Source organism: Strigops habroptila, chromosome 3 (genome assembly GCF_004027225.2).
Source record: "Strigops habroptila isolate Jane chromosome 3, bStrHab1.2.pri, whole genome shotgun sequence".
In the NCBI taxonomy this organism is placed as follows: domain Eukaryota; kingdom Metazoa; phylum Chordata; class Aves; order Psittaciformes; family Psittacidae; genus Strigops; species Strigops habroptila.
Window position 1 is genome coordinate 9,504,555 of NC_044279.2, and position 27,451 is coordinate 9,532,005.

A 27,451-nucleotide genomic window follows, 5' to 3' on the forward strand; every position below is an offset into this window, starting at 1 on the left:
TCTCATATTTAATTATAGACTGCATTAGGTAGGATGTTGGTAATGAAATTGATTTCTAATGTGTTTCTTGTGTTCGATAATAAAATGTAAAATATTTCCTTTTTTATTTCCAGTGTCCCAGTAAAACATTTGGAGGCTTTGATTCCACCAAGGACCTTCCTGATGAAGTTATAACATTTGCAAGAAGTCATCCAGCCATGTACAACCCAGTATTCCCCATCAACAACCGTCCAATCATGATCAAAACAGACGTGGATTACCAGTTCACACAGATAGTAGTAGATCGAGTAGATGCAGAAGATGGCCAATATGATGTCATGTTCATTGGCACAGGTGAGAATTCTTGAATCTACACTATATGGTCCTCTAGGCATTATGGAGACGTAGAGCAGATAAAATTTCATACTCTGAGGGACAGAACACTGGCAGAATGGTGTATACCTATGAAAATTTGGGGTGAGACTCAAAACTGTGCATGGGGAGGTCTTTCTTATATACATTCACTGTTACAGGTTCAGGCTGTGGCCTGCATAGCTTAATTCTTTAGGAGCTTTGCCAACTGGATTAAGATCAAACCAGTTTCTTTTCAGCTACTGTTATTAGGGAATTTTATTAGGAATATCTTGCCTTATTAATTATAATTTAGTATTAAAATGAGTCTTTTGAGGTACCCATTTTGAAGTGCAGCATAAAAAGTATTAACATGAATGAGGCAAGCAGCCAGGTGTGGGAAATGTCTTGTGTGCCTTTCAAGTATTTCAAGTATTGCCTTAAGATGCCCAGCTCATATGTCAGAAGAGTGCATCATTTTACTTAAGATGAAGATACCTGGCACATACAAAATGTTTTAATGAGCATTGGTATTCAAATAGAAACATGATATCCTTTCCAAAGCATTTGTAGAATCACACAGCTTGGGCATTTTATAAAAGTGAAAATATGCACTCAGAAAAGACATTTTTTCCCAAAAAGGTGATAATGAGAAATAATAGTGACCAGAAATTAGCAGATTCACAGTGGGTTCAGAATAGTTTTAGTGGCTTCAGACTATGCTGATTAGCAGTTGGTGGATCTGCTTCTTCACCTTTGAAGATTTTCCATTAGTTGGCTGGTGTTTCAGTTACGTCGAATAAAAGTATTTAAAACTTCTATTGAACATAATTGCTAGTAATTAGACATTGGCATCATGAAGTCAAAACAAGCCAAACCAAACCCCCACTGTTTCTTTTCAGCTTTGGACCAAAATATATCTGGCTGGATGCTGGGGAGGGACTCTTCCTTAGGGACTGTAGTGGTAGGACAAGGGGTAATGGGTTCAAACTTAAACAAGGGAAGTTTAGACTAGATATAAGGAAGAAGTTCTTTACAGTGAGGGTGGTGAAGCACTGGAATGGGTTGCCCAGGGAGGTTGTGGATGCTCCATCCCTGGCGGTGTTCAAGGCCAGGTTGGACAGAGCCTTGAGCCACGTGGTTTAGGGCAAGGTGTCCCTGCCCATGGCAGGGGGGTTGGAACTAGATGATCTTAAGGTCCTTTCCAACCCTTACGATTCTATGATTCTATGATTCTATGGCTGGCTGTCTTATAACACTCCAATTTTTTACTTGTTTGTACAGTTCTGGTACTCTATACCTGGGGTCAGATTTCCAAAGCAATAAATCTCAAGGAATCTTTCGAGTTGATGCCTGAAATATATTATGAGTAAACGGAAAGCTGATGAAGCTTTGTGTACCAAACACAGGGCATGCATACCAATTCAGAACATTTACTGCAGGAAATGCAGCTCTGCAGAAAGCATTCCAGCTCTTTAAAGCTGTGAACTGAGTTATTAGATACTAATGCTACAAAATGGTCTTCTATAAAACATTGAAAAGTAGTTTCATATGATTTTACACAACATATATATTTTTCATCACACATTAGAGACTTCAGTGCCATCTACAACTGAGCATTTTGTGCCTTTCAACAAGTCTTCTACGACCTGCTTCAGCCCAGAAGAAAAAATTAATGGCAATAATCTCTTTGGCTGCAATGTGAGGGAAAAAGCCCTTTCAGCATCCAGAGTATAATGCTGAACAAACATAAGGAGCTTATTTATGTCTACATCTTGAGCATAAGAGATGGCGTTTATCTCACCAAAGTTAGGCATTCAGTCTAAGATGCATTGGTTTCTGCAAGGGAATGAGATAAGTACTTCCAGGGAGAGATTCATTGTACTTTCTTCAAGATCTCTATTAGAGTAAGGGTGAATAGTTAAGCAGAAGTTCTTGTCTGTTTTCAGACAGTACAGGAAGACCTGCTTAAACCTGGGCTATAGCCTTTAGATAGTTATCATTACCTGTAGTGCTTCTTATCTGAATTAAAAAGGCAAGATCTCTCTCCAAAAGAGCCTCAGTGATACCTAGCTCTTACCCATGAGTTCAGAATTTAGGCACTCACTTAATTCCTATAACCACTAATATTCATTTGTGGTAACTGCTCTGGATCCCATCCAACATTGCAGATAGTTGTGCCCAGGAACTGTAAGAAAGGTATTGAAAGATTATTACTTCAACCTGCAGCTTTGTAAGTGCAGTGTTGTTAATTCTTGAAATATTACTTATGTCTATAGAAACTGTTCTTTTTGCAGCGGGAGATTATACCGTCATGGAACAAGAACAGGCGCTACAACACTTACGCTTGGAGCAGGGGCACAAAAGATGCTCTGTGCTCCTCAGAGCTCACAGTTTTCAGAACAAGGAAAGGGCATCTTCCATGCAGGGGAAAGGAAAAGAGGCAGAAATGAGGCTCTGCCTGCCTTCTGCCAGAAAGCTGCACTAAGCTGGCTGGTCAAAGTCGAAGGAACCAGAAACAGATACACAATCAGCATGTATTACATGTTCCCCAAGCAAAGAACAAGGGGAGAGCGGATTAGTGACTCTAGTTACAGTCTAGTTTCCCACTTGATGATCTGAACCTATGACAGAACCAGAATTAAGCTCTCTGGGGTATGACTAAATTTTTCTGTGCAGGTCAGTCCCATCAGATTAGATATATTTCCCTGTATTTTCCCATCACTTTTGCAGCAATCTACATTATTCCCACGTGCTGCTAAACTTCAATATGTTGAAGGAATCCTTTTTTTTTTTCCTTTCCATTGAATAACTGGTGATAATTGAACACAACATAATTAATAGCCATGCATAGTGGTCACATTTTCCTTTCCTGTGGGTGAAATCTTTAGCTGAGCAGCTTCTTTCCCACTGTGATTGTACCAGTGTGTTTCACAATGGAAATAAAATCATATCAGCATGCTTGAAATTGTATCAGGAAAAAAACAGGATTTAAGATATGCACTTAATGCATATCCTGAGTGTCTAATGTTTGGGATCATTTGGCACAGTCAAGGTACATCTGTCAGTAAAGCAAATTAATAACAGTAATCTTATCTTACTGAGCAGAGCCTATTGATCCTGAAGGAGAAGCCTGATTCCATTTGTGTGAAATTGTTTGAAATACTACTCTGTAAAAATTGATCTAGAACTCAGATAAAGCCCTACTTTGGTACCTGTGTCCTGACCAGAGTCGCTGTAGTGATTAACACGGTGTATCTTTGACCTCAGAAGCTTTCTTAAGCATCAAGCGACTGTAATTGTTGCAGGATCCACTTCAAAGTCAGACCTTTTGTTGAAACAAGTATGTGGGGAACTCAAGTCTGATGAGGCTGTGATCAGGCTCCACAGTTTCCTTTCTGCTGTTTTATCAGAAATCCCCCTTTATTTCAGGAATGTAGCATTTGATGGATTGTGACTGAGGACATAGTCCAACAGAGAATACAATCATGACACATGGATACACTGTTATATTTATTAGATAACAGTTCTCTTTTATTTACCCATAGAATGCATTTTCCTCAAAACCACAGTCATCAAATTACCAGGATAATTAAGGAAATGAACTCATCCATTAAATTACAAATATCACTAATGTTAAATTATCTGTTGTTGTGAATTACTCTGTTGTAGAAATGTGGATTTTTTTTTCTTTTTGGTTCAAAGTTTATATTGCATTTGCTCTATATTGTTCTCAATAATCTTTGAATTAAATATATTCAATTATAGCAGTAACCATAATGAAAACCACTTCCAAGAACACTTATCTAGTATAATTTACTAGTTAAGGTTGCACATGTAACAGCCTAGACAGAAAGTTGTGTTTTTCTTTGTTGTTTTTAGAAAAAACTGTTTTTTCCTTTTAAAAAGAATCTATGAATTTGTGACTAATGAAAACAACAGTAAGGTACATATTTTTGGGGGAAAAAAATCACCCATTTCTAAACTTTCAAAAGTATGTACTAAGAAACCAACATCTGCTTAAAGAAGAGCAGATGAGAAAATGAAAAATCTCAGTTCTACGTGATATTCTAGGATTTCTAGAATATTTTAATCCAAATTCATGCAAATAAGTTGAAATATCTGAATTTCCTCATGAAATCAGTGTTTTAAGTTAGTCACATTATAAAAACATTTCAACCTGTGGAATCTATTTGTTCTAATTTTATATGTATTTTCAATATAGAAGTAGTGAGTTGTCATCTTTTTAATCGGAAGTTTCAACTAACACACAAATGTATATACACACAAAACATGTTCCGATTTTGTGTAATCGATTATTAATTCTTGTTTTGAGAATGTTGACCTTCTGTTACTTTGAGAATTTTATCCATTTAAAATGCCTTATATTTTCCTAGACCATTACTGCTGCAGAACGTGCAACATGAAAAGTCCTCAGGGACATAGTTGTTATTCCTATGATAGGTTTACATGACACTACACTTGGCTGGCTAAAAAGAAAAGTCACATACAGAGTGTTTCCATTTTAGAGAGTCTGCAGTGATGTGTACCAGCTTAGAAATTATTCCTTTTTTTTTTGTTTTGTTTTGTTTTTGTTCCCTGAAAATTCTGTTCATGGAAACAAACAAATAAATGACAGATGCAGAAGCTGTAAAACAGAGATGGTTTTACGTCTCAACCATGTTCATAAAACCAAAGGCTGCAGCTCTGGAATTTCAAGCGCTGGCCTTGTTAGTGTTAAAGCCAATTGCAAAACTCCAAGAATGTAAATGGATATAGTATTAAAATGCTGGCACACATTTATTTCTAAACAGAAGATACAAGTTATATTGCTTTTTACCCCTCAGCAAAGACCAGTATCTAACACGCAGAGAAATATAGATGCCTTAAGGGGCTTATACATCTTCAGCACTTTGTTTGACATGGGGAAGATCTCATGTACTTAAGAGATCTAACAGCTTCATCTGTCTAACAACATTTGTCCAGATGTTTCTATATCCATACTGAGCCTTCTGACAGCATCCTTACGTGCATTTTAAGAATGACAAACATCATATTCAAAATGGACAATAAAACATGCCTGGATAAATTTAGTGCATTTCCTGCCTTAGTCAAATGACTGAAACATCTGTCATTTTATACTGTCAGTTAAATGATATTTCAGTCCTTTTCATTCTTTAATAACTATAGTAGTATTTATCTTCTTTGCAGCATTTTGATAATTGAAAGACTTCAGTGAAATGCCCTGTTGAAATTCAGTGTTTTTCTAGGTTATTTTAAATAGCAGTTGGTATTTTGAACAATTGCTTGGAGATATGCAGCTTCACAATCTTGATACATGAAATAATTACATACTACAAGAAACTCTGGCTCCTCTGAAACTGAAGTATGCATCTTAAGCACCTGAAAACTTTTGGTTTCTTTTTTCTTCTTTTCTTTCCTTTTCAAGATGTTGGAACAGTTCTTAAAGTGGTTTCAATTCCTAAGGAGACTTGGCATGAATTAGAAGAAGTCTTGCTGGAAGAAATGACAGTCTTTCGGGTAAGTGCAGCTAAATTTCAAGTGTCAGGTTATAGATTTCTCTGTGGACAGCTGCAAACTAAACTTCTTGCAGTCTAGCCAAGGAATAGCCTGGCATACTCCTCTAATTAGCTTGTCATTTAGAGACCCAGACACTAGTCAAAATAAACCTTGAAACTTTCAGTGCTAGCTGGAGGTTAATGATAAAAGAAATGGCATTCTGGGCTCTTGTTTTCTGATTTCAAAAATAAATTAGTATCTCTGAATCTTAGAGCTGTTACATGCTGTATTTAAATATGTATCTGTGCAAGTCTGGGAATAATGACTGTCTGTTTTCTCCCACAGAGATATGCAATACACAAATTTCATAGTTGCATCAACTCTTAACACTGTTCAGACTATGAGCATAATGTAACTAGAAAGATACTTTAAGAAAAATAGTGATCTGCACAGATTTCTTATGCCTAATAATCTGGGAAACAGAGGGTTTATATTTTCATGATTTTAGGGTCTGATTTCCATGGTTTGACACAAGACACCATAAACATCCCCTAGTCTTTAGTACCTTTTTGTGAAAATCAATCTCTTCCATTTTTCCTGTCTGAGCCACCTAAAAATTAAGGCATCCCATAGGCACTTCTGCAAGTCAAGGCTGAGTAAACCTTTCAAACGCTTTCCAGACAGAACCCAGGGATCTCTTGTGTTTTGTACACAACAACGAATCATTTACATTCCTCATGTTATTCTTTTTGTCAGTGCTATTTTATGGCACCATTTCACAGGCTCCAGGCTTTTGGGGGGTTGATATCTAGCTGGGAATGTGAGGTTAATCTGACAGCGTGAAGACGATGCTTGTGTGCTTGGAGAGCCCCATGTCGCGTGGTCTCACTCTAGATGTGCTGACAAGGACTGTGCTTCCAGTCTGCCCCAGGGGCCCAGCCACCATGTCCTCATCACACTCACTTGCCGTTCCTTTCCTTTACCTTTAGTTTCTGAACAGACACAACATATCTAAACAGAGCTTGTATATCTTTTTATTATTATTTTCAATATTATTTTTATGCTTGTCTTATGAGCAGTCTTGCCTTAACTGGCATCAATCTCACACAGAAAGCACTGGTTTGAGTGCAAGATACTACTGAAAAATAGGTATCTGTTTCTGCAGTCCATGGGGGGTTTGAGGGCAGAAATGTGGGTTTTTTCTCTTTCTGATTGTTGCTGGGTTTGGGGTTTGTTGTTGTTGTTGTTGATTTTTAATAGAAAAATAAAGTAGAAACTATGAGGAGAAAATGAGACAAGTAATTTGTGGCTTCCAGCTTTTTTTCTTTTCTTATACATGCAAAAGTCATTACATTAATGCAGGGTAATTTGGCAGTTGTTGATAATGTATGAGTCTCTTCCCTAAATCAAGTAGAATTGCCAAGCTAAAGGAGATCAGAGAAATATAAAAGAGAAAGAAAGAAAATAAATGGAGTGAAAGTTTTATTTCAGAAAGGCTTTGCAGAAATAGAATGGTTAATGGCAAATTCAAATCTGGTATTTTACTTTAAATATGTGTTTATCCATTACACAAAAAGATTTTGGTGTTCTGATTTACTTGAATGCTCATTTATCTCCTTTGGCATGTATTTAAGCCTTAAAGAGGGCATTAATGTACTTCAGTGGAATAAGCAGCATTTGTATGCATAAGATATGGATCTTTCAATAGGGAATTCGCAACAGATTTTACATGTACCTTAAGCAAATGTAAGTTTTCTTTATTTACTCAAGAGTTTATATGCATCATGAACAATGTGTTTTGATGCTTAAACTGCAATGTGCTGAATACAATAATTTTTATAATTCCACAAAACTGAAAGACTTCCATATCTGCTACATTGATAACAAATGCCTCTTTTAACCCCATTTGTGCAATATTTCTCTGAACAGCTGAACAAACAAACTAATGAGTTCAATTTTCCTTCAAATGTTACACTTAATTGATGCTTTCTAATATAAGATCTATTAACCCATTTGTAAAGGCAAGTCCGCATACTTAGCATCCACTGACCCATATCAAATTCTCAGGATAAGCAAGTTGAAAGCTACGCAAGTGTAAAAGATTAATAAGGGCTTTATTAATGTACATAACCAAAAGTATGATGTGTGGGATCAATAGCAGATTTTTAGATGGAATAAAGTTCATACAGTATTGACATGCACACTTTGTAAATGAATTATGCCTCTTTTACTCTCAGGATTAAAATCCATTCAAGCAGGTGGGACTAAAAGGTGTAACAGTCATTTAATCAGATCTAAATATGCTTACTTTGTTGAATATTTCCTACAACCTCTCATGTAAGAAAGCAGATATTGGTTTGGCATCTGCTTGCCAAAATAAGTATAATTAAGGGTAGACTTAGCTCAGAGAACAATAACTCTCCTAGTGACCCATTTGATTGATTAAATATTGGGTGTTCCAGGGTGCAAAAAACCTCTTGGCTGTTTTAGTTTTGTGCTTTGCAAATACGAGTAACTTCTTCGTACGTGAATAGTGTGGTTCGGTCAACAGGATTACGGTTCGGACAAAGGTTTGTTCTTATGAATAAAATATTGTACAAATGGGGTTTTTTACCTTGATATGGTTAAAACATGTTGTTTATTTCAGTTTTATTACATTTAATATATAGTATCTACGTATTTTGTTACGACCATTATTATTTCATATTACCTGGGAGGTTCTTTAAATGTAGTTTTAATATGAAGTGTAGCAACTAATTTCAAGATGTGAAACTAGTAACAAAGTAATCACAATGAAATAGTAATAATCATTAAAAATGGTATGTCTACAATCAACATAGCAGTCAAAGATGCACCTGGATATGTACATGCATTCTAATTCACTTACAGCTAGAAAATATTCCACTGCCAAAGACAACAAGAAGCACTGTTACTAAGGAGTGTCTAGTTTAATTTCAGGGTTTCTAGGTTAGGCAAATAGCATTCTAGCAGAATTTTTACGTTTATAAAGATCATTTTATATGTTAACTTTTTTTTTTCCCTAGGAACCCACTGTTATTTCAGCAATGAAGATTTCCACAAAACAGGTACTATGTGCACAAACTTTAAATTACTTTTAAATATTTATTGGTCTCTGTCTTTTAGAGACAGTAACTTGGCAGTCAGTAGAGACATTAATTACAGCAACAACATCACATCCTTTTGCATAAACATCACTAGTTTCTCAGGAAAATGTGACATGCAGCGAAAGTCTAGTTCATGTTACTTACTGGTAAGGTGGAAACTACACACAAACTAATCCGCTGTCTGGAGGTTCTCTATAAAAAAATAAAATGAAATAAAATCCATATTATGGAATGTTCTCATGACAGAGAGGATTGGCCAGACTTGGTCCCTTGCTTTAATGGGACTAGTTCTGGTCTCTGTAGGAATAGTCTAGTACAAAATGCAGATAGTGGAAGCAAAGACTGGAAATGAGGCATTCTTCTGTCTTTCTGTCTAATGCCCATTACATTCCTCTGTGTTCACCATTTAGCTTTAACAGAGAGGGTAGGTCTGATTTAGTCCAAATTTCCCATGGTCTTCTTGCTCAGTGACATGGTTAAGATAGGGGTTCTGTCTCCAGAATTTATATTTCCTACTTTCTGTTGAGTGCACTAGTAACTAACGTCTGAAAGAAAAGATATGTATTATAGCCTTCATTGTAGACCAGACCATAACAAAAATGAACCGGACTTCTTTATGGATGGAAGTAAAGTTTTGTCAGATTTACGGTAAAGATGATTTCTGAGCAAATACAGGCAATTATTCTTAGGCTTTTTTGTGAAGCAGCTGGTGAGTTATATAGTCACGCAAAGAACATTGGGTTGCAGTCCAGCAGTGAAGTGGGTGTTAGGGGGCCTATCTTCCATTTCTACCTGGAATCGGGTAGGGGATTCCAGGCACTGCGATTTCCTGTCTCAGAAGACTGAGACTTAAAATTTGGTGTTGTTTAACGCAATAGAACTTTTGTTTTCCTTTTTCATATTTGTATTGATTTGGAGCCTAATTCAGTAAACACAAGCAACTCAGTAAAGAGGAGATTTGGCATTACTGTGAGGACTGGGGCACTCAAAATTGTGCATGTTATAAATAAGATTTAATTAACTCTTCTACCTCACGCTATACATTATTAAACAGAAGTTGAATTCATTCTGTAGTGGATAGAGCCCAATATTAGGTTTGAAATGCTGCATATTTAACTCAGAAACCACTGTATTTATGAAAGTTGTCTGAAAACATTCATATATTTGACAGAAAACATTTTGTTTGGGGACACTCTTCTAACACAGTTTACCACCTAAAACAACAAAAATGGCAGGACAAAAACATGTACTATTGAATACTGGGATATTTAAAAACAAACCTGTCAAGTTGTATATATGTTCACATCATACCAAAATGCTCTGCTTTGGATTATTTTTATAAGTACATTCCCTTAAAACAGCCAGTCATATTTGATAATGGACTATGCATTTTCACACAACTTCTTCTCCAAAGCAGCTTTGGTTATTCAGGAGAGATGACAATTTTCCCTGAATCTTTTGAAAACAAATTTATACTGCTAAAATTGTCTAAAACTAAAAAAGAGCATAAACCACAAGTTATTCAGGCAGAGTTAAGCTCATGGAAATGCAACCAGCCTTAGGCTAAAAATGACAGAATCATGATACAGTATGACAAGCTTTTGGCACTGTCTCTGTATCAAATAAGTATATGGCAACATGTTTCCATTTTATATTTCTGATTTTAAAATACTGTAGCTTTATAATGCAAACACTTTACTCATTGTGTTCTGATAAGCAGGGCTTTTTTCATATAAACAGCATGATAATTCTATGCATTGTAGAAAGCAGGAGGATGAAATATAAACAGTAAAACCAGCATGTCCTACTGAATAACTTTAAAGCAATCACTTCACTTGATTTTTTTTTCACTAACAATTCTTTAATGGTACTGGGAGTTTCTCCTCGTTTTTGAATGTTCTGCTATGCTGGTTGTTCAAAGGTGCCTATTTTGCCATATGATATGTTAGAAATGACTCTTCTTCCTAAAGACCAAAATCTACAAATTCTGCAGGAGTGGAACTTAGCTTGAGTTATAAATTATATAAAACCCTAAGACTCCTGTGTCTCTCTGTGAGAATTTGGCCTTTGAGCAAGAGTGACTTTGGGCAAGGAAATTTGGCCTTTATGTGCAAGACTAAGGCTTGATACAGTCTTTCTCAATTCTGCTGTCTTTAACTCACAGGAATTATATTCCTCCTAATTGTGTTCAGAGCCCTAGGCTTGTGTTACCTTATCACTTAAACAACTTATGCATGGTTAGCAATAGACACAGACCTTCAGAGGACAGCATCTCAGAGCCGCTGTAACACCCTGCAGCTGCCTAAATTCACAGTTCTGTGGGATCCAGGCTTGCCAGGAGCCCCTGGCTACCACTTGGCCCTGAGTGTGTCAAGTGGGGCTCCTTGATTTAAAAGTGTGGAAGCAGGCAAGAGTCAGGCCTGGCTTTCAATTATAGTGACTTCTTGTTGAGCAAGCTCTTGTCTTTTTCTCAAGGTCAGGTTTGTGATCCTCTTTTTCAAAAAGCCATTGGATTTCTGAAAAGTTGGGGAGAAAAAACTAGAAGATCCTAGGATGGTACAGGCCAGCTTCTTGTTTGGTGAACTGCTACGAAGAGCTTTTTTTATTCCTCCAAAGTATTCTCAAAGGCAAGGCAGAGACCTTCAGAAAAGCCTTAGTGACTACTTCTACAGTATTTTTCACAAAGTACTGAATTTTATTCAGAGGTGGCCATTTGTGTTCATAGTGAGCATATAGCAAGGACCAGCTCAAAATGGATTTGTCACTTAAACAGCCCCCTGAACTATTCTGCATCAGTTGCTTTTCAAGACATGAAATTAAGTTAAACAGGATTTGAACCTCATGCTCCCTAAAGTTCCTCTTAAAATTCTAATTTCTTCTTTTTAAGCATTATATTTTTCATTTCTCTCTTTTTTTTTTTTTTTTTTAATTGCAAATGGAAAATTCTTGGTTATCTCTTTGACTTCTAGGGAAAGGCTGCATTTTGGACAGCACCATGAGGCAAACAGAAACCACTTGATTGTTTAAAACATTAGTCTCAGCTTTTCTGGATTTGTGATACTTCTGCAAGAATTTTTAGAGGACACCTTTTTTCCCCTCCTCTCTGCTTTGATCTGATAATCAGCTGATTTATTAAATTAACAACCTCTTGGGAAAGACTCCTTGCACAAAAGGCAGTTTGACTGTGTATGGCAAAATAAAGTCATTGATGCAAATCATTCTATTACTATTTTCTGAATTTGATACTGCCTGAATTCATATATTATTAGTGTCCAGAATAATGATCACCAGCTGGAATCTAAAACCAGGATCAGAAGAGCAGCAAACAGGGCAGCAGCCTTCAGGCTGTACAGCACCTGAAACTGATGTTGTAGTTCACTGACTGAACTTTTCGAACTTATCTATGAGGAATAGAGTTTTGAAGTAACCCTGTTTTGGCCTCACTTTTTTTTTCTTCCTTGTGTGTTTCTGGTCATTCTTTAATTCTAAAGACATTTATTAGAAATCAGGGAGGGGTTTTTTGACAAAATTAAATTGGTTACAAAGGTATGTAGGAAACCATTGCACAGTTCTTCTTTATTTTCCCACATGCATTCACTGGGTTGATTTTTATATTAGTTGCACCACACGTTACTACATGCCTATAGAGATATTAATGCCCCAACTACATAGGGCTCAGATCAATACCATCTGGACATTTAAGATACTTAACTGAAGATCTAATTTGACCTACGCTGCCTCCATAATCAGTAAAGAGAAAAGGCATCCCTTGAGAAATGGTTAGGTCACCTAAGACTTGAATTGCTGCTCTTTTTTACTGCAGAATGTACCCCTAAGCTGGGTACTTGATTAAGTGGCTTAAGTTAGAGAGAATCAGCTTATCATGTCTGCTGCCTGTCATCTGTTTCTTGAGGACACAACACTATCTGGGGACTGGTATGTACAGTCAAGGCTTTGTGTAGAGCTCTGCATGGTCAGAGATTTTTGCCCAGCTATGGCACTGTAATAGTTGGAAGCAGCTGCTTAGAAAGGACTTAGCTTTTAATTTACCAATAAATTTTTCTTTGGGTGCTTTCCTTGTCATATTTTCCTCGATAAAATACTGGTGTGTATGTAAATGCACAGGACGTCTCTGTTATAATTAATGTGTCTGTATAAACGGCCAACTTCTGTCTTTGAAAAAAAGTAAACCCAACACCTTTTATAAGTGTTTTTGGTTTTGCTGTCTCCTGCTATCCAGTGCCCATCATTTCTAGTAGGTGAATGACCTCAGTCACGTTCCATCCCTGAATTCCTTGGAAATGGTACCTCTGGGTCTTCACAGTGCAGGAGATGAAGAATTTTGATAGCATTTCTTGAAATCCCATTTTTCACACCGTGTTTTCTAAGAAAGAAAAGCAGATACAAATTTGTATTTTCCTGGTGGGACTGCTTGGAGTGGGACCATAAAAAGAAATGTATTAGTTGCTCCTCTGTGGGTGCTGGGTGACAAAGTGTAAGCTTTTGATAGCAGAGTGTCAGTGTTTCCAAAACAGATGGATTATGCCATTTAATTTTTGTTTATCTATTTATTTTGTTTTCCCTATTGCCTCTCAGACGGAACTAAATATTTACTTACTACACTCACACTTGTTTTCTTTGTGAAAAAGTGCCAAGCTGAAATATCTATGTTTGGATTTTCATGTGGGATCAGTAGTTCAGTTTCCTTATGTCCGTTTGAAAACCAGCTTCTCCAACAGACCACATGAATTTGGTATCAGAGAGGAAAGTGAGAGAGATATTCTGTTATGATGCCATACAAACCTGTAGTTCATTTTGCATGTATGGTTTTTTATTTACTTAATGGCTTCTCTCTGCATTTGAGCTACATCTTCCACTCAACACTTTTTTATCACAAATAAATTAAGCCATTTCCCCTGGTTAAAGATATGATTCAATTAGAGTATTTGACCTATAGAAAAGAGTATAAAACATCACGATTATCAGACATGCAAAGAAGTCCATGTATGGCAGCATTTCTAAGCTGAAATATCTTAGCATCAGTCTGAAATAATTTACTTTAGGTTTCTCACACAAATCAAAGTCATCTATAGGAAATCTGTGTTAAAGTTGTTTTTCTTTAAATTCAAAAGTATATTCTCCATTGTGTTGTGTCACTGATTGCAGTGCTTTTCTAGTGCAGGATTCTGAGTACAAAAGAAAAAAAATGGACGAGTTCTTTACTCTTTCCTATTGCTTGGAGAAGCTACCGAGAGCTTCACACAAAAATCAAAGTTTTCCCTATTTCTTTTTTTTTTTATCCTATGGACAATTCTCTTCTCATTCCTTTAGTGTACATCAGGATCATGATCCTTTGTTGTATTTGTTATGGTCCTAACGTACTATAACTTTTTTATGCTTTTCTAGGAAAAAGCTGGTAATTTGCAATTTTGAATTTTTTTTTTTTTTTAACATTTATAACAGCAACAGCTCTACATTGGCTCAGCCACTGGAGTTTCACAGCTTCCTTTACACCGCTGTGATGTGTATGGAAAAGCATGTGCTGAATGTTGCCTTGCGAGAGACCCTTACTGTGCCTGGGATGGTTCATCTTGCTCACGTTACTTCCCCACTGCTAAGAGGTAGGGACAGTTTCAGATGTCTGCATGGTTTGCTACTTATTTTAACTGATGGTCTCAATATGACCAGAGGGCTTTGGAGATTTTTCATGGGATGGTTAACTGAAGCCCTTTTTCTTCCAAAGAAAACATAACTGTGGGAGTTACAAGCAATATGAAGTCTTGGTTGATTTAAAGAGAACACTGCTACTTCTTGGGTTGGTTGAAAAAGCTGTTGTAAGAAAACATTCAGAAGAGAGTTGTCTCTCAAATGGATTCACGACTTTGTATTCAGTAATAAACAACAAAAAAATTAATTTTCTCTAACACTAGGACTGATTGCCCAAGTAAATTATCCTGCATTTTCAGGAATTCTAATTCAAACGAAATATTTATAAAGTGTTTGGGTATGAGTGTGAAGGTTATTTTTCTAGTGGTATATGACATTATTATTCAAAAGTATAACTTGTATGTGTTGATGTGTGTCTAAGTACTGCCAGATTAGAACAACTGTTTTGCATTCACTCTGCACTGATGCTAAAGGCTTTGCAGTGCAAAGGTTAAGGTAAGACTGTGTAAGTGAAAAATATAATTGTAATAAAAAATTTTGAAATCCTATTTGCCTAATTTGAAGATTTCAAATAATATTTTCTTTGCCTGCCCTTATCTCTGAAATTCTTTCTCTTAAAATATATAAGGTGGTTACTGAACAGCTCTTAGCTACTGAAGTAGAAATTAGGAATAACTGAATAGATAATCACTTGCAAATCAGAACAGACATTGATGTAGTGTTGTGTTCCCCATGGTAAATTGGCTAAAATGGTAAAAAAGTGTTCACACAAAATTGAATACGCCAAACATCTTGCACTTATGAAGAAACAAGAATCCAAGGGTTTGTATACAGAAGGGCTTATATACATAAAATTAATGGTAGCAAATACTTAGCTGAGAATGTCAGGACTCCAAATTCCAGATTTGGATTGGTTGCTGCAGCAGATGAATTGTGGTAAAGAGTGGGAAGTAGCATTTGTGTCACAGACTTTTCAGATGGAGGGGATTAAAATTTCAAGGTTTGCATTACAATGTATCCTAAACAAATACTATAGACAAAAGAAAAAACTGCTTAGGGAACATCAGGTTCTATTTTTGCACCAGGAAACAGAGTTAATCTGAGACAAGCTTTTGTGAAATTCTTTAGAAAAGAATTAAAAAGGAGAAACTGAACCCATCCCAAAAGAAGAGCTGGTCAAATTTTCTCAGCTGCATGGGCTAAATTCAAGTCTGTGGTGGGAGCACGGCAGTTTCTCTAGAGGAGAGGAGGAGGAGGGAACAGTGAAGTTTTCAAGGAGAGTCTAAGAGATTGATTTGATCTGAATGTTTTAAGGGTTAGAAGTCAATATGGTTAAGTACTGCCTCTGAGTCGAAAGAGACAGTAAGGTCAGGAATCACTGAATCACTCTCCTCTGCTACCTCCCATCCAATCTTTATCTCCTAACTTCATCCTTTCTCAGCACTCATTAGCACCCATTCCTACTCCCAGCCCATCTCAAGACCCATAGAGCACATCGTCCTGCCATTTGTCACTTAGACCGATGGAAAAAATAGGGCTCTTGGTGTTTTCCTTATCCACCTCTGCAACCTGTTGAACAGCAGAGGAGATCACTGTTGCCATCAGGGGTAAAGGGGCTGGGACCTCTTCTTATAGAGATTAAGGGGCAAGGTTACTGGGGCCAAACTGTGTTGCACAGTTCCAGGAAAATCTTGGGATGCAGAATTTACACTTCTTGAGGCTGCTATGAAAGAAAAAGGCTGGGATCTTGACAGCGTGTTGAGAAAAAGCTGGTGTCCTTTTCTAGACCCCCTCATTTTACCCTTGGCAACAGCAGAATAAAGATCTGTGTTACTGGGGGAGAGGATCCTCTGTTTACCTGATACCTGCATTCCCACTGCCTCAAGCCAGCTTTGAATGCATCTATGGCAAAATCAGCGTTGCTGGAAACAGCTTAAATGTCAACATTTTCCTAATAATGAATCCTTGTAATTTTAGGCTCCAGAAATATTGAGAAAGTTGAGTCCTGAGGCAATCACACAGATGCTTTACTAATAGTTGGGTTTGGGGTTTTGCTTTTTATTTTTCCCCTTCTTTTTTAAAAAGGAGCTTTTATGAGCTATTATTTTAATTTACTTTTCTTTCTTTGTGCATTTTGCAAGCCTAAATGACAGTTCAGAGCTCCTGTAGTGTGACCCCATGCAGATGTGTTCTGGTTCATATTTCATAAATCATTGTGTTGATACAATGGTGATATGTGCAACATTTTCCTGAGATTCTAACTAAACATCTCTTCCAAACTCCATTGACAGCAGTATGAGTCTTTCTACGTCTTTTCTACAAATAATATCCTATAAATATGCTGTGTTTCAAAATTTAAGAAGGAGTAACAAAATTTTATGGTTTCTTACGTCTTGGGTGCATTTTTATTCATTGGTAATGGGTAATGTGAAGATGCTATCTGAAATTAGGATTAGTACATTTTTTAATTGTATGTCAATCAACAGAAGATTTCTTCTTTCTGAAGCATGCGAGGATGTCCTAATTCATAATTTTAATGAAGTTTTATTCAGAAAAATATCTTAAAAATGCACATTCTGACTTTTTTCCCCTTAAAACCCCATATTGCCATACTTCACATGACTAATTTCAGGTTTAACTTTTCAGTAGTTTTCAGTGGAAAAAAAGTACGGTTAAAATCTTTCAGCCAAGAGGAGTTTGCTGTGCAGCTGAGGGGGCCTCTGTGAGAACTCTTAGTATGTGCTGATGCTGGGCTGTTAGTGAGAGTCTGCAAATCGGGTTAGTGAACAGAAGAGAGATGATCTCTGTGCTGCAGAACAATGGCTTTTTAAAAATGTGGGTTGTTGTCACAAGGGAGTGACCAGTAGTGCTTTTTACAAAGCTACTTGACTTTTGCATATCCGTTGCTGGATGCCATAATCTGAAATCACAGCATTGTTCAGCAGCCTAATCCTCTTTGTTCTCCTCTAATTTTGCAAGCCCTCAGGCTTTCTCCGATTCCTAAAGTAAAGTGCTCACACTTGAAACACATCTTTGTTTGCCTTGTTCTTTTTTTTTTTAATATGAAACGCTTTTCTCTGTCTCAGCTGAATTTTATGTCACAGCTATTTAAATAAAAATAGGAGCAGACAAAGAGAGAACAAAACATGCGAAGTAATACTGTATTAAAAGGCTTCCTTCTGTGAAATACAACATTTTTTAGCACAGATCAATATATTTTCCAAAAGAGCCAGTGGAAATCAAACTGGGGAAAGAATATACTATGTTAAATGGACAAGCAATAAAAACTAGAACCCAGACTCAAGCTACAAAAGGGAATAAATGACATTTCAAAATCTTCCTATCCAAGTGTTTTATTCTGTTTATTGTAAAGACAAAGCCACTTACAAAAGTTTTGGAAAAGGATTTGTCAGAAATATTTCAGTGACATCTGTAGTGGCTGAAATGATCTGTGTATTTTAATTTAGTTTTGTAGAAAATGCAGTACTTTGACATTTTTTTCAAAGCCATCCATCCTAACATTTCATTTGTTTAAAAGATGTCATGGTACGTAAAGTATTCTGTACTTGCAGAAAAGCTCTAGATTCTTCATGTGTTTTGATGTGTGTTCAACTGTACTGTAAATACTTTGATCCCTTAGTCCCTGTATCTATGAATTAAGTAGCGATTTTGTGATCAATATTGCCAACACAGTTAAAATAAACTTCATAGGTTCACTGCAAGAGATATGTATTTATCAGTTTCTGTAGACTTTACTTTCAATTGTAAAGGCTGATTCTATAAACCATGATAATGTATAGAATATAGGAGGAACAACATGATTTCCTTCCTAGTGTTATTTAGGTGCACTTGTGACCTATGTAATTTCATATATGTTCCATTTGTTGCTCTTTAGTCATGGCAAATGTGAATGCTGACCACTGAGAAGGACACTAACAGTTTTCAAATATGGTATTTGCAGACGTACTAGACGACAAGACATCCGAAATGGGGACCCGCTTACCCACTGCTCAGACCTGCAGCATCATGGTGAGTTATGGGTATTACTGAAGTGCAACTATTTGTATGTAATTTACAGATTGTACATGAATAGAGTAGGAAGCACATGAATGATCTCTCAGTGAAATTGTCTTGAACATCTGTGAAAGATGAATATAATACATCATTATCCCAATTTAAATTGCTTACAATGGTCTGGATCAGACACTAAAGACTGGGGGTAGGGGAGAAGTGTTTTTTGTTTTGCCTCAAATTAACAGTTGTAAGCATTTTAATTTTTCTGCTTTGCTCACCTGATAATAGCATATCATCAGGCTAGGCATATTATGTCAGAAAAGAGCTCCTTCAGAACAGCAAGAAGTATGTATACGTTTCTTCACATAGTTTGCGTAGGATGATAACCAAACATAATTAACTACCTTGGCTAAATATGGAATGGTCTTTGTTGTAGGAGCCACTAGAAGCCCTTAAGATCAACATACTCCTTGCAGTAGGCCCGTCCCCTGTGCTTTCAGCATGGGTTTTCTTTGACATCTTCTGGTTTTGTTTCTTGTTGACAGTTTCATTTTCACAGTGTATTGACTAGATCTTCCTTTCTTGAATTGCTTGGCTAATAAACTTCTTACAGTTACTAATTTGTTACCAAACTCTTCAAAAGATCTTCACTCAGAAAGTGAAAAATGTCCATTTTGTTTAAGTGAAGAGAACACTTAGGCAATACTTCCCTCTGCTGGAAAAAAAAGATTATTCACGTTTGTGGTACATCTATAGTAACAGTTAAACCACTGGACATATTTCAGGCAAAATGAAGAAGAGGTGGCTGAAAATGGAGATATTTCAAAATCCTCATGTCTTTTCAGTCCTTGTAATAGCAAGAATGATATATAGTCCAAAGCCGTACATTTGCGTCAGCTATAATTCATTACTACTAAGTTTCAGTAATAGTTTTTTCTATCTTCCTTTTAATCATTTGAAACTCACAGCTAACATTACAGTAGCTTTTATTTTTACTTTTGTAAAACTGATTGTCAGAATCAGGCCAAGCTACTCAGAGGGGTAAAGGAATTGTAAAAGTGCATGAATAGACTATGACCAATATGTAGTTGTCACGTTTTGAGAACTCATGAATGTAAAACTAGTTTAGATTTGAACTAGCCAATGAGGACTAGTAGAAAGGTCACAAATTTTCAGTTGCATGATATCTAGTAATGCTTATACAGTGCACATGAGACTGTGAATGCACTGGGGCTGAGATGACATGTTCAGGTCCCCAGCAGGAAAATTTCATCAGGCACTAAATGTGGATTTTATTACCAGCAGAAGTATATCTTAGTTTTACCTTTTTACTATCTGGACATTTTACTCATGAGCTACCATGTGTCTGGGGGTTTTTTTAGTGTTCTCTTGCCCTGCTAGCTGTGCTTTATACAACTGTAGGTCTCTTCTTCATAGACAAGGAAGAGATTTCAAAACACTTTGTTTTTTGTATCTTCCCATATTTGGTAAACATATTTATTTGAAAAGATATCTTCAATCCAAAGGGAAGAGAGTAATCCAGCACAGTTTTTTTATGACAACCATCGTGAGAACTCAAGGTCAGGATAAAGCTCTTACATGCTAAACACCCAATCACAAGGAACTTTAATACAGCTTTGTCAAAATGAGCAGAGCAATTATGAGACAAGATATCACTGAAAATTTTACTTACCAGTGAAATGAAGACAGGGTGATTAGAAGAATTAGTAACTTACCAACATACTGAGGGAATGCAGTTCTAGGTCCTAGACTTTAAGGATGCATTGTCAAAATACTTAAAGGAATGTTTTAAATTGTTCTTGAGTGAAATTTTCTCTAAATTAATCCTGAGTTGTAAATCTATAAAATTTTCCATATTTACTTGTCATTTACACATGATCATGCATTGTACAGACAGCTGCATGACCCATAAACTTTCTATGCCAACTTATGCTGAGGTTTTTCCTTGGTTATGACTCGTGGTTTCCTGAACAACAGATGAAGAATTGAGTTTGTCTATAGCCAAAAATAAGCTCCAGCAATCATTTACTACTTGTCTACACATTGCTTTGCAGCAACTGCCAGTCGATTCTCCATGTGAACCAGGAAAAATGGGAAAAAATAATGACCTCTTAATGTATATCTCACTTTTAAAGACATTGCACAAACTTACTTTGATATCAGTCTGAAGCAATAGTGCTTTTAATAACTTTTAGTTATTAAAGCCCTTTCAGTTGCCCTTTTATGCAAATATATAAGTAGTATAAAATTACTACACACCAACTACACACTACTTACTACACACTAACATTAGAGGGAGCTGAGGATCCTTAGCTGTGTAGGTGTTTGGCCAGACGCCTTTATGTCAGCTAAAGACCAATTCTTTTTTGAAGCATAATATACTAGTGCTATAAAGAAATTGATCAAGTTTTGTTTTGGTTTTTTTTTTTTGAAGAACTTATTAAAAAAGAGGCACCTTTTTTTTAGGTGATTTATCTCAGGGCAAGCTCAAAGAATAACTGAACTTAACTGTGTAGTGGCATTCATTCATCTGCAAAGCAATCTTGGTATAAGTACTTAGCCTTTCATACTTCTTTGGTTATGTCAGAAATTATGCATTTAAAGGATATTTATCAGGGTAGTAAACTGATACTGGTGTTGGGTTCATTTTGGGAATTGCAGCTCTCAGACAGGATTTTGGGTTGAATTTCATAACCAGCTTCATGACTTCCATAATTTTCTAATTCCTCCAGCTGCTCTTCTGAACTTCCCAGACTTTCATTCTTCCTTCTAGCCTCTTCAGCATCTCCCTCAGTCCCAGAGCTGTGCTCTGCTCCTGTGATTATTCCATCACTCTGCTTACTTTCTTGCACTCTGCATGCTCAATATTACATTAACTTTGTAGACATTTCTGGACCTGCTTTCTGTTCCCTTAAGTCATGGAAATGAAATTTAAAGGATCTCTTAAATCCTCTCCCATTGCATGACTGTCACCCATACTATCTCTTCTGGAGCTATGAGGAAATTTAAAGGTTTATACCACTTTTCATAGCGATGTCTAACACACTAAAATGCCATGGACAATTTCCAAGAAAACACTCAGAAATTTGAAATATCATCAGAGCATCCACCTTCAAGGTAACTTCCATGAAAACTCGTGACTAGCTTCTTGGATACTATGGATACCCTAGGTACCTAAGTTTTCACGCAGAAACTTCTGTAGATACTTAATAATATGCTACAACTCATGGGCAGTAGGACCTTTGCTAAAGAAATACCTATTTTTGTCCTTTATACTGGTATTTAGGATCTAGAAGACTGTCTTCTTGAATCTAATGAGACCAGTGTTACATGTGCTATGCTACTATATAATTTAGTTGGACTATGCTGTGCTCAGGAAAATACAGTCAAGTGGTGCTGCAAGCCACTTAATGAATAACCTGCTGGTTAAATCAGCTATTCAGGATGTGAGAGTAAAGGGTTCAAAGTCCACTTAGGCTTAGGAGATTGACTTGATAGCTCTACTTCCAATGCAAGTACCCAAACTATCAGATTGCTCTTGTTGAAGCTGGGCCATTCTGCAACCGCGATTCATAGAGTGTGGGAGAGAGGAATTGAAAGAGAACATGCATCCTAGTGTGAAGTCCTTGTGTTTCCATCCTTTATTCTGGAAGCCTGTAAATCTCTTGTTCGCAGAAACACATCACTGGAGCAGTAACATATGTGTCCCAGTCTATAAAAGGGGACATTTCCTACTGACTGTCATATGCTGCAGCCCTACATGTGCTCTCTGTTGTAGATCCCAGTTCAGATAGCAAACGGCTTCTCGTTGACTATGTGAGGATATTTGGCTGCCTGCTCAGCCATGTGAATTTGCTTCCTGAATCCTGAAGAGTGCCTAACTTGAAACAGAAAAGCCAGGACATCAGTCAGCCATTCACAATGTTGGTTCTGGACCCATGAGTTATCAACCAATAATTTCCATTTCCAGTCTTTATCTTATCACTTCTAGTTATATTCAGTTAATCTCTTTACATACTTCGAGTTCCTCAGTTTCACTGACACAGATTCACCCATGTTCTATCTCAGACCTTACCACTGGTATCCCTACTGCATTCTCTCCCATCTGTGTTACCCTTCTCTCGCTTCTTTGCTTCCTAATTCGTTCCTCCATTGCTCCCAATATTCCTGGCCCAAACCTGCACTGACATTCTTCATAGGGATGTGGTTTCTGAGAGCTGTTATAAAAGTTGTTTCACTTAACTGTTTATATAGCACGCCACTTACTTTCTGGAAAGGTTCACAATCCAGCAGATCAAAGCAAGCTAACTCATTCCCTATTTTTTCAGTGTTAATAGGACATTTGATGTTTCCATACTAAGAACTGGGCAAGCACCAGTTCCTCTTCTGTCCCCCATTCCTTCTCCTGTCCTCTCTCAGGGCTGCAAGTCATTATGGAAATACATGTGATTGTTGTATCAACATAAACCAGGAGCTCAATTTTGTTTTTACCTTTGGCTCAGTCATCTAGCAAACAGCCTGTGTTTGCTAAACAACGTGGCCAATATAATAAAGGCACAGTAAAAGCAAACAAAACTTGACAAAGGATTTCTTTGAAAGGATTTTAATTAGACATCACTTTGCAGTTAAAACATATCAGAAGAAGTTCCTTAAAGATTGCCAGTGCTAAAGATCAAAAGTGGAAAATGGAAAGAATGACAAATAATGGCAAAGAGACAGGAAACCCTGTGAGAGCAACACAATGTTAAATAGCTTACCAACCCCTTCCTCCCCATTTATTCTCCAGGATTATTGTACTGCTGCCACTTAAGTCCATAACAGCATTTTAAAGAGCTAAGGTGGAGAGTTGAAATATGATGCCTTACAGCCTCTGTGGTATTGGAGAAGAATCAAATGCCATATAAGTCCTATAGCTATGTGATATTAACAGCCAGTTGATGAATATCTTGAAACATTGTTGTTACAAAAGGAAGTAATTTATTTAACTTTCTTTTTCCCCTCCCATAATGTCTGGTTTATTAAGCTCATTACATTTCCATAAATTATATGAGTATGAGAGGAAATGATTAATTGAAGATCATTTCCCCAAAAACATTATCCCTGGTCATTAACAGCTTCAGCAAACTGCAGTGCTGTATAATCTAAACACGTTATACTACTTTTAAATAGCCTCATGTTTTATTACTTTGCTCTAAAGTATTATGATCATAGAGCCCAGGAGGCATCATTACAAACATTCTGCAACTACATCCTGGGTTTTCTTACTGCATACAGTTTGCTATTAAAAATTCTTGTCATGTCCTGGATGTGTTCCTTGATGAATAATAATGAGGTTTACACAAAATTTCACTATGATATTGAGATGTTAACAGCTGTTAGGATTTAGAATACAAAACTAATTAAAAAAAAAATTTCCGGGGATCCTTGCAAAGAGATGTTGATGGAGATTTTCCAAATGTCATACTGATACAGGGAAGTTTTCCTGTTAAAGTTTCTATCTTTAAATACCTTAAGGAAGCCCAATTTCTAAACAAACATTCACTTAGCAATTCAGATTTTTGTTTAATTTAAATTTCTTTTTTTTCTTTGCTTTACAGATAACCCAAGTGGTCAGACCCTGGAGGAAAAGATTATCTATGGAGTAGAGAACAGCAGCACTTTTCTTGAGTGCAGTCCAAAATCTCAGCGTGCCGTAGTCTACTGGCAATTCCAGAAGCAAAATGATGACCGCAAAGAAGAGGTATTGGAGGAAAAATAGAGAGAAGCAACTAGTCCTCTTCAGACATATCTTAAGACAATAATCTAGCTCTGATGGGTAGGGAGATCAAGTTAGGAAATAAAATCTTGTTTGTTACATTAAAGTATTCACAAATATACCCAAACAACTCTGAAGCTGTTTGTTGGGGCTTTTTTTTAAGCATGTACTGAATACTCAGTTACATTAGCAGCTTTAGATATTTTTGCTGTTTGCTTTGTTTGCATAAGTAGTAAATTATTTAGAATTTATTCTTGGTGGAGACAGCAGCAAACAGGTTTGTGCCCTTTCTGTCTGCAGCAACCTGTGCATTCAGAGAATGAAATTATATTCTAGATATTAATTAATTTGGGAAAGTAAAGTATTTTGGAGATCTGCTTTTTGAATGTTAAAATTTTGAGATTTAATCCTTATCGTTTCTTTGTAAATTCTCCACTTATGCAGAAGCCACTTCTATGCATGAGGCCTTTTGTAGTAAGGAACAATAGGAAAACAGAGAACCTTTCCTACAAATACATCCAGGTTTGACTAAAAGATAATAATAAATGTGACTTCAGTAATACAGCCAAATGCATCCATGTTGACTCTGCTGATTATAGGCTTGAGTCTTCTGTAATCTTAACAGCAAATCCATCTGACAGAGTAGATACAGATCTTTGTTCAGCATCACTAGGGACTAAGGAGTAAATTCTTAATCCCTCAGACTCTTTCAGTACATAAGTAGTCTTTCCAGAATATTTGAGCCTTCCATAACTACATATGGCTGGCAAGGAGTTTTCCATTCACTTGGCTTTGGGGATTTTTGGCCATGTTTTACCAGCTGAAAGGAGCAGTACTAAGGGACTAGTATGGTTAAAGGATAATGATGTTGCACATCTATGAAAGATAACTATTGAAATTACCACTTTTTCCAATACAGATGAAAATGGACGATCACATTATCCGGACAGAACAGGGTCTATTGCTACGAAGTCTTCAACGGAGAGATTCTGGTACCTATTTTTGTCATGCAGTGGAGCATGGCTTCATGCAAACTTTGCTCAAAGTGACCCTGGAAGTAATTGATACTGACCACCTGGAAGAGCTGCTTCATAAAGAAGAAGATGGTGATGCCTCCAAGACCAAGGATGCTACCAATAGCATGACCCCCAGTCAAAAGATCTGGTACAGAGACTTCATGCAGTTAATCAATCACCCCAATCTCAACACAATGGATGAGTTCTGTGAGCAGGTTTGGAAAAGAGACCGCAAACAACGCCGGCAAAGGCCTGCCAATGCGCAGGTGAATACAAATAAGTGGAAGCACCTACAAGAGAATAAAAAAGGTAGGAACAGGAGGACCCATGAATTTGAGAGGGCACCACGGAGTGTCTGAGCTACATTACCTCTAGGAACCTCATCCAAGTAGAAACTTGTATAGACAGATAACTGGAAAAAAAATGCAATATTCATGAACTTTTTCATGGCATTATGTGGATGTTTACAAGAGTGGAAAGTTCAAACAATTTCCACCAGGTTTAAATAAAATCCATTTCTAACTTTCCTAGTAAGTAAGTCCTTCCTCTCTGCTCTGATTCTAAGACTAGAAAGACCAGAGTTTCAAGGATGATAACTCACTTGGACCTAGCTTACTGCTCAGAAAGTTCTGCAAGTGTTCAGCAGGCAAGTTTTGCTTTCTCTTTTGCCTGAGATATAAACAAAATGCTGTATTTCATGCTGTCATCTTAAAGAAAAGAAAAACAAACCCCACCTTTCATCATCACTACCATTTCTAGACTTATACATAAAACTGCATGAACTCATTAAGCTGATGGACGTCGAAACACATGATTGGACACAAGGATTTTGTTCTTGTTTTGTCTACCAGTTCTCCTGTTTATATGTACTAGAAGAGGAAAAACAATACTGAATGAGATTGTTTGTGGAAGTCTGAACAACATAAGCCATCCATCATCTGGAAGAACAAAAACTGTGGAGTACACTGGCCTACTACTGATGACTTCTTTCAGCTTTGATCTAAAGATGTATTTTATTAAAACTATAATTTAAATGTACCATGAAAAATATGCAGCAAACATTAGCTCTTTTCTAAAATAGATTAGACTTTTTGTCTTAGAAATATTGTACTTTCTAATTACTGGTTTAGAGGAAAAAAAAGACAACTTCCAATTATGAGCTGCTTTACTCTTTTGTTTGGAAAATCTTCAGGGGAGCTAGTCACACTGCAGTTAACCTCCTCCCCTCTCAGTAATCTGTATGACATGTAACTTCAAAACAATTTTAAAACTAAGCTATTTTAACATGGAAGTCGCTGTATAGCATTTAAGTCTTCTGCATTCTTTTTTTCTAAGTATGGTATTTGAAATGATTCAACTTGTAAAATACCTTGCTATTAATTGAACCAATGAAAAGGAGAGCATTGATTTTCAGTTGTACATTTTTTTTTTAACTAAAAGAAGCAAATAGCATTAAAATACCCTCCACTAATTATACTCTTACTTTCTTGGTTCATAAATATTTGTGAATACTAATATTTAAATATCATGGCTCATAGGCTGTCATATATCCACAAGCAAAGCTCTCATTCAGTTTAAGGAGGTTTTTTTCCCAGCTCAGTGGTAGAAATATGTCCACACTACTGTGCTCCATTCTTTCAGTGGGCCAGATCACCCAAATGCTAAAAACCAGCACAAGGCCACATAAATAGTAACTTCAAAGCCAGCTCTCTATTTTAGATCTAAGGGACAGTTTCATCTGTGGGCAAAGTCTGCTGCAGTAGTAAATTGGTGAAGTTCAGCTTAAGACTAGTTTATACTAACAGATAATTTGGTCCTGCACTTCTGTCTTATTCTATATACAGGAGAGCAAGAGGGTAAAACAGACAATGTACTTGCACCATAAGCGTCAGCTTAGGGTTAGAAGTAGTGGATATATTCACCTCAGCACAGATGTGCCTTTGGTCCCCAGTTCTATGGTGTCCAGTTCTTTTGAGATCATCTTTCTCCAGCCTCCCATATTT

The 27,451-nt window shown here is 36.7% G+C and overlaps 1 protein-coding gene across 2 annotated transcripts in view; it reads left to right on the plus strand.

The window, feature by feature from the left end:
- Positions 1-26,922, plus strand: part of SEMA3A (semaphorin 3A) — a 166,520-nt gene extending 139,598 nt beyond the window's left edge. For both annotated transcript variants that reach the window (XM_030480259.1, XM_030480258.1), the window contains 7 exons: positions 114-333; positions 5,780-5,871; positions 8,895-8,936; positions 14,439-14,596; positions 18,604-18,671; positions 24,275-24,417; positions 25,352-26,922. In XM_030480259.1, the coding sequence (XP_030336119.1) occupies positions 114-333; positions 5,780-5,871; positions 8,895-8,936; positions 14,439-14,596; positions 18,604-18,671; positions 24,275-24,417; positions 25,352-25,807 (1,179 nt within the window). In that variant the 3' untranslated portion in view covers positions 25,808-26,922. The remainder of the gene's footprint in view (positions 1-113; positions 334-5,779; positions 5,872-8,894; positions 8,937-14,438; positions 14,597-18,603; positions 18,672-24,274; positions 24,418-25,351) is intronic.
- Positions 26,923-27,451: the final 529 nt, after the last annotated feature.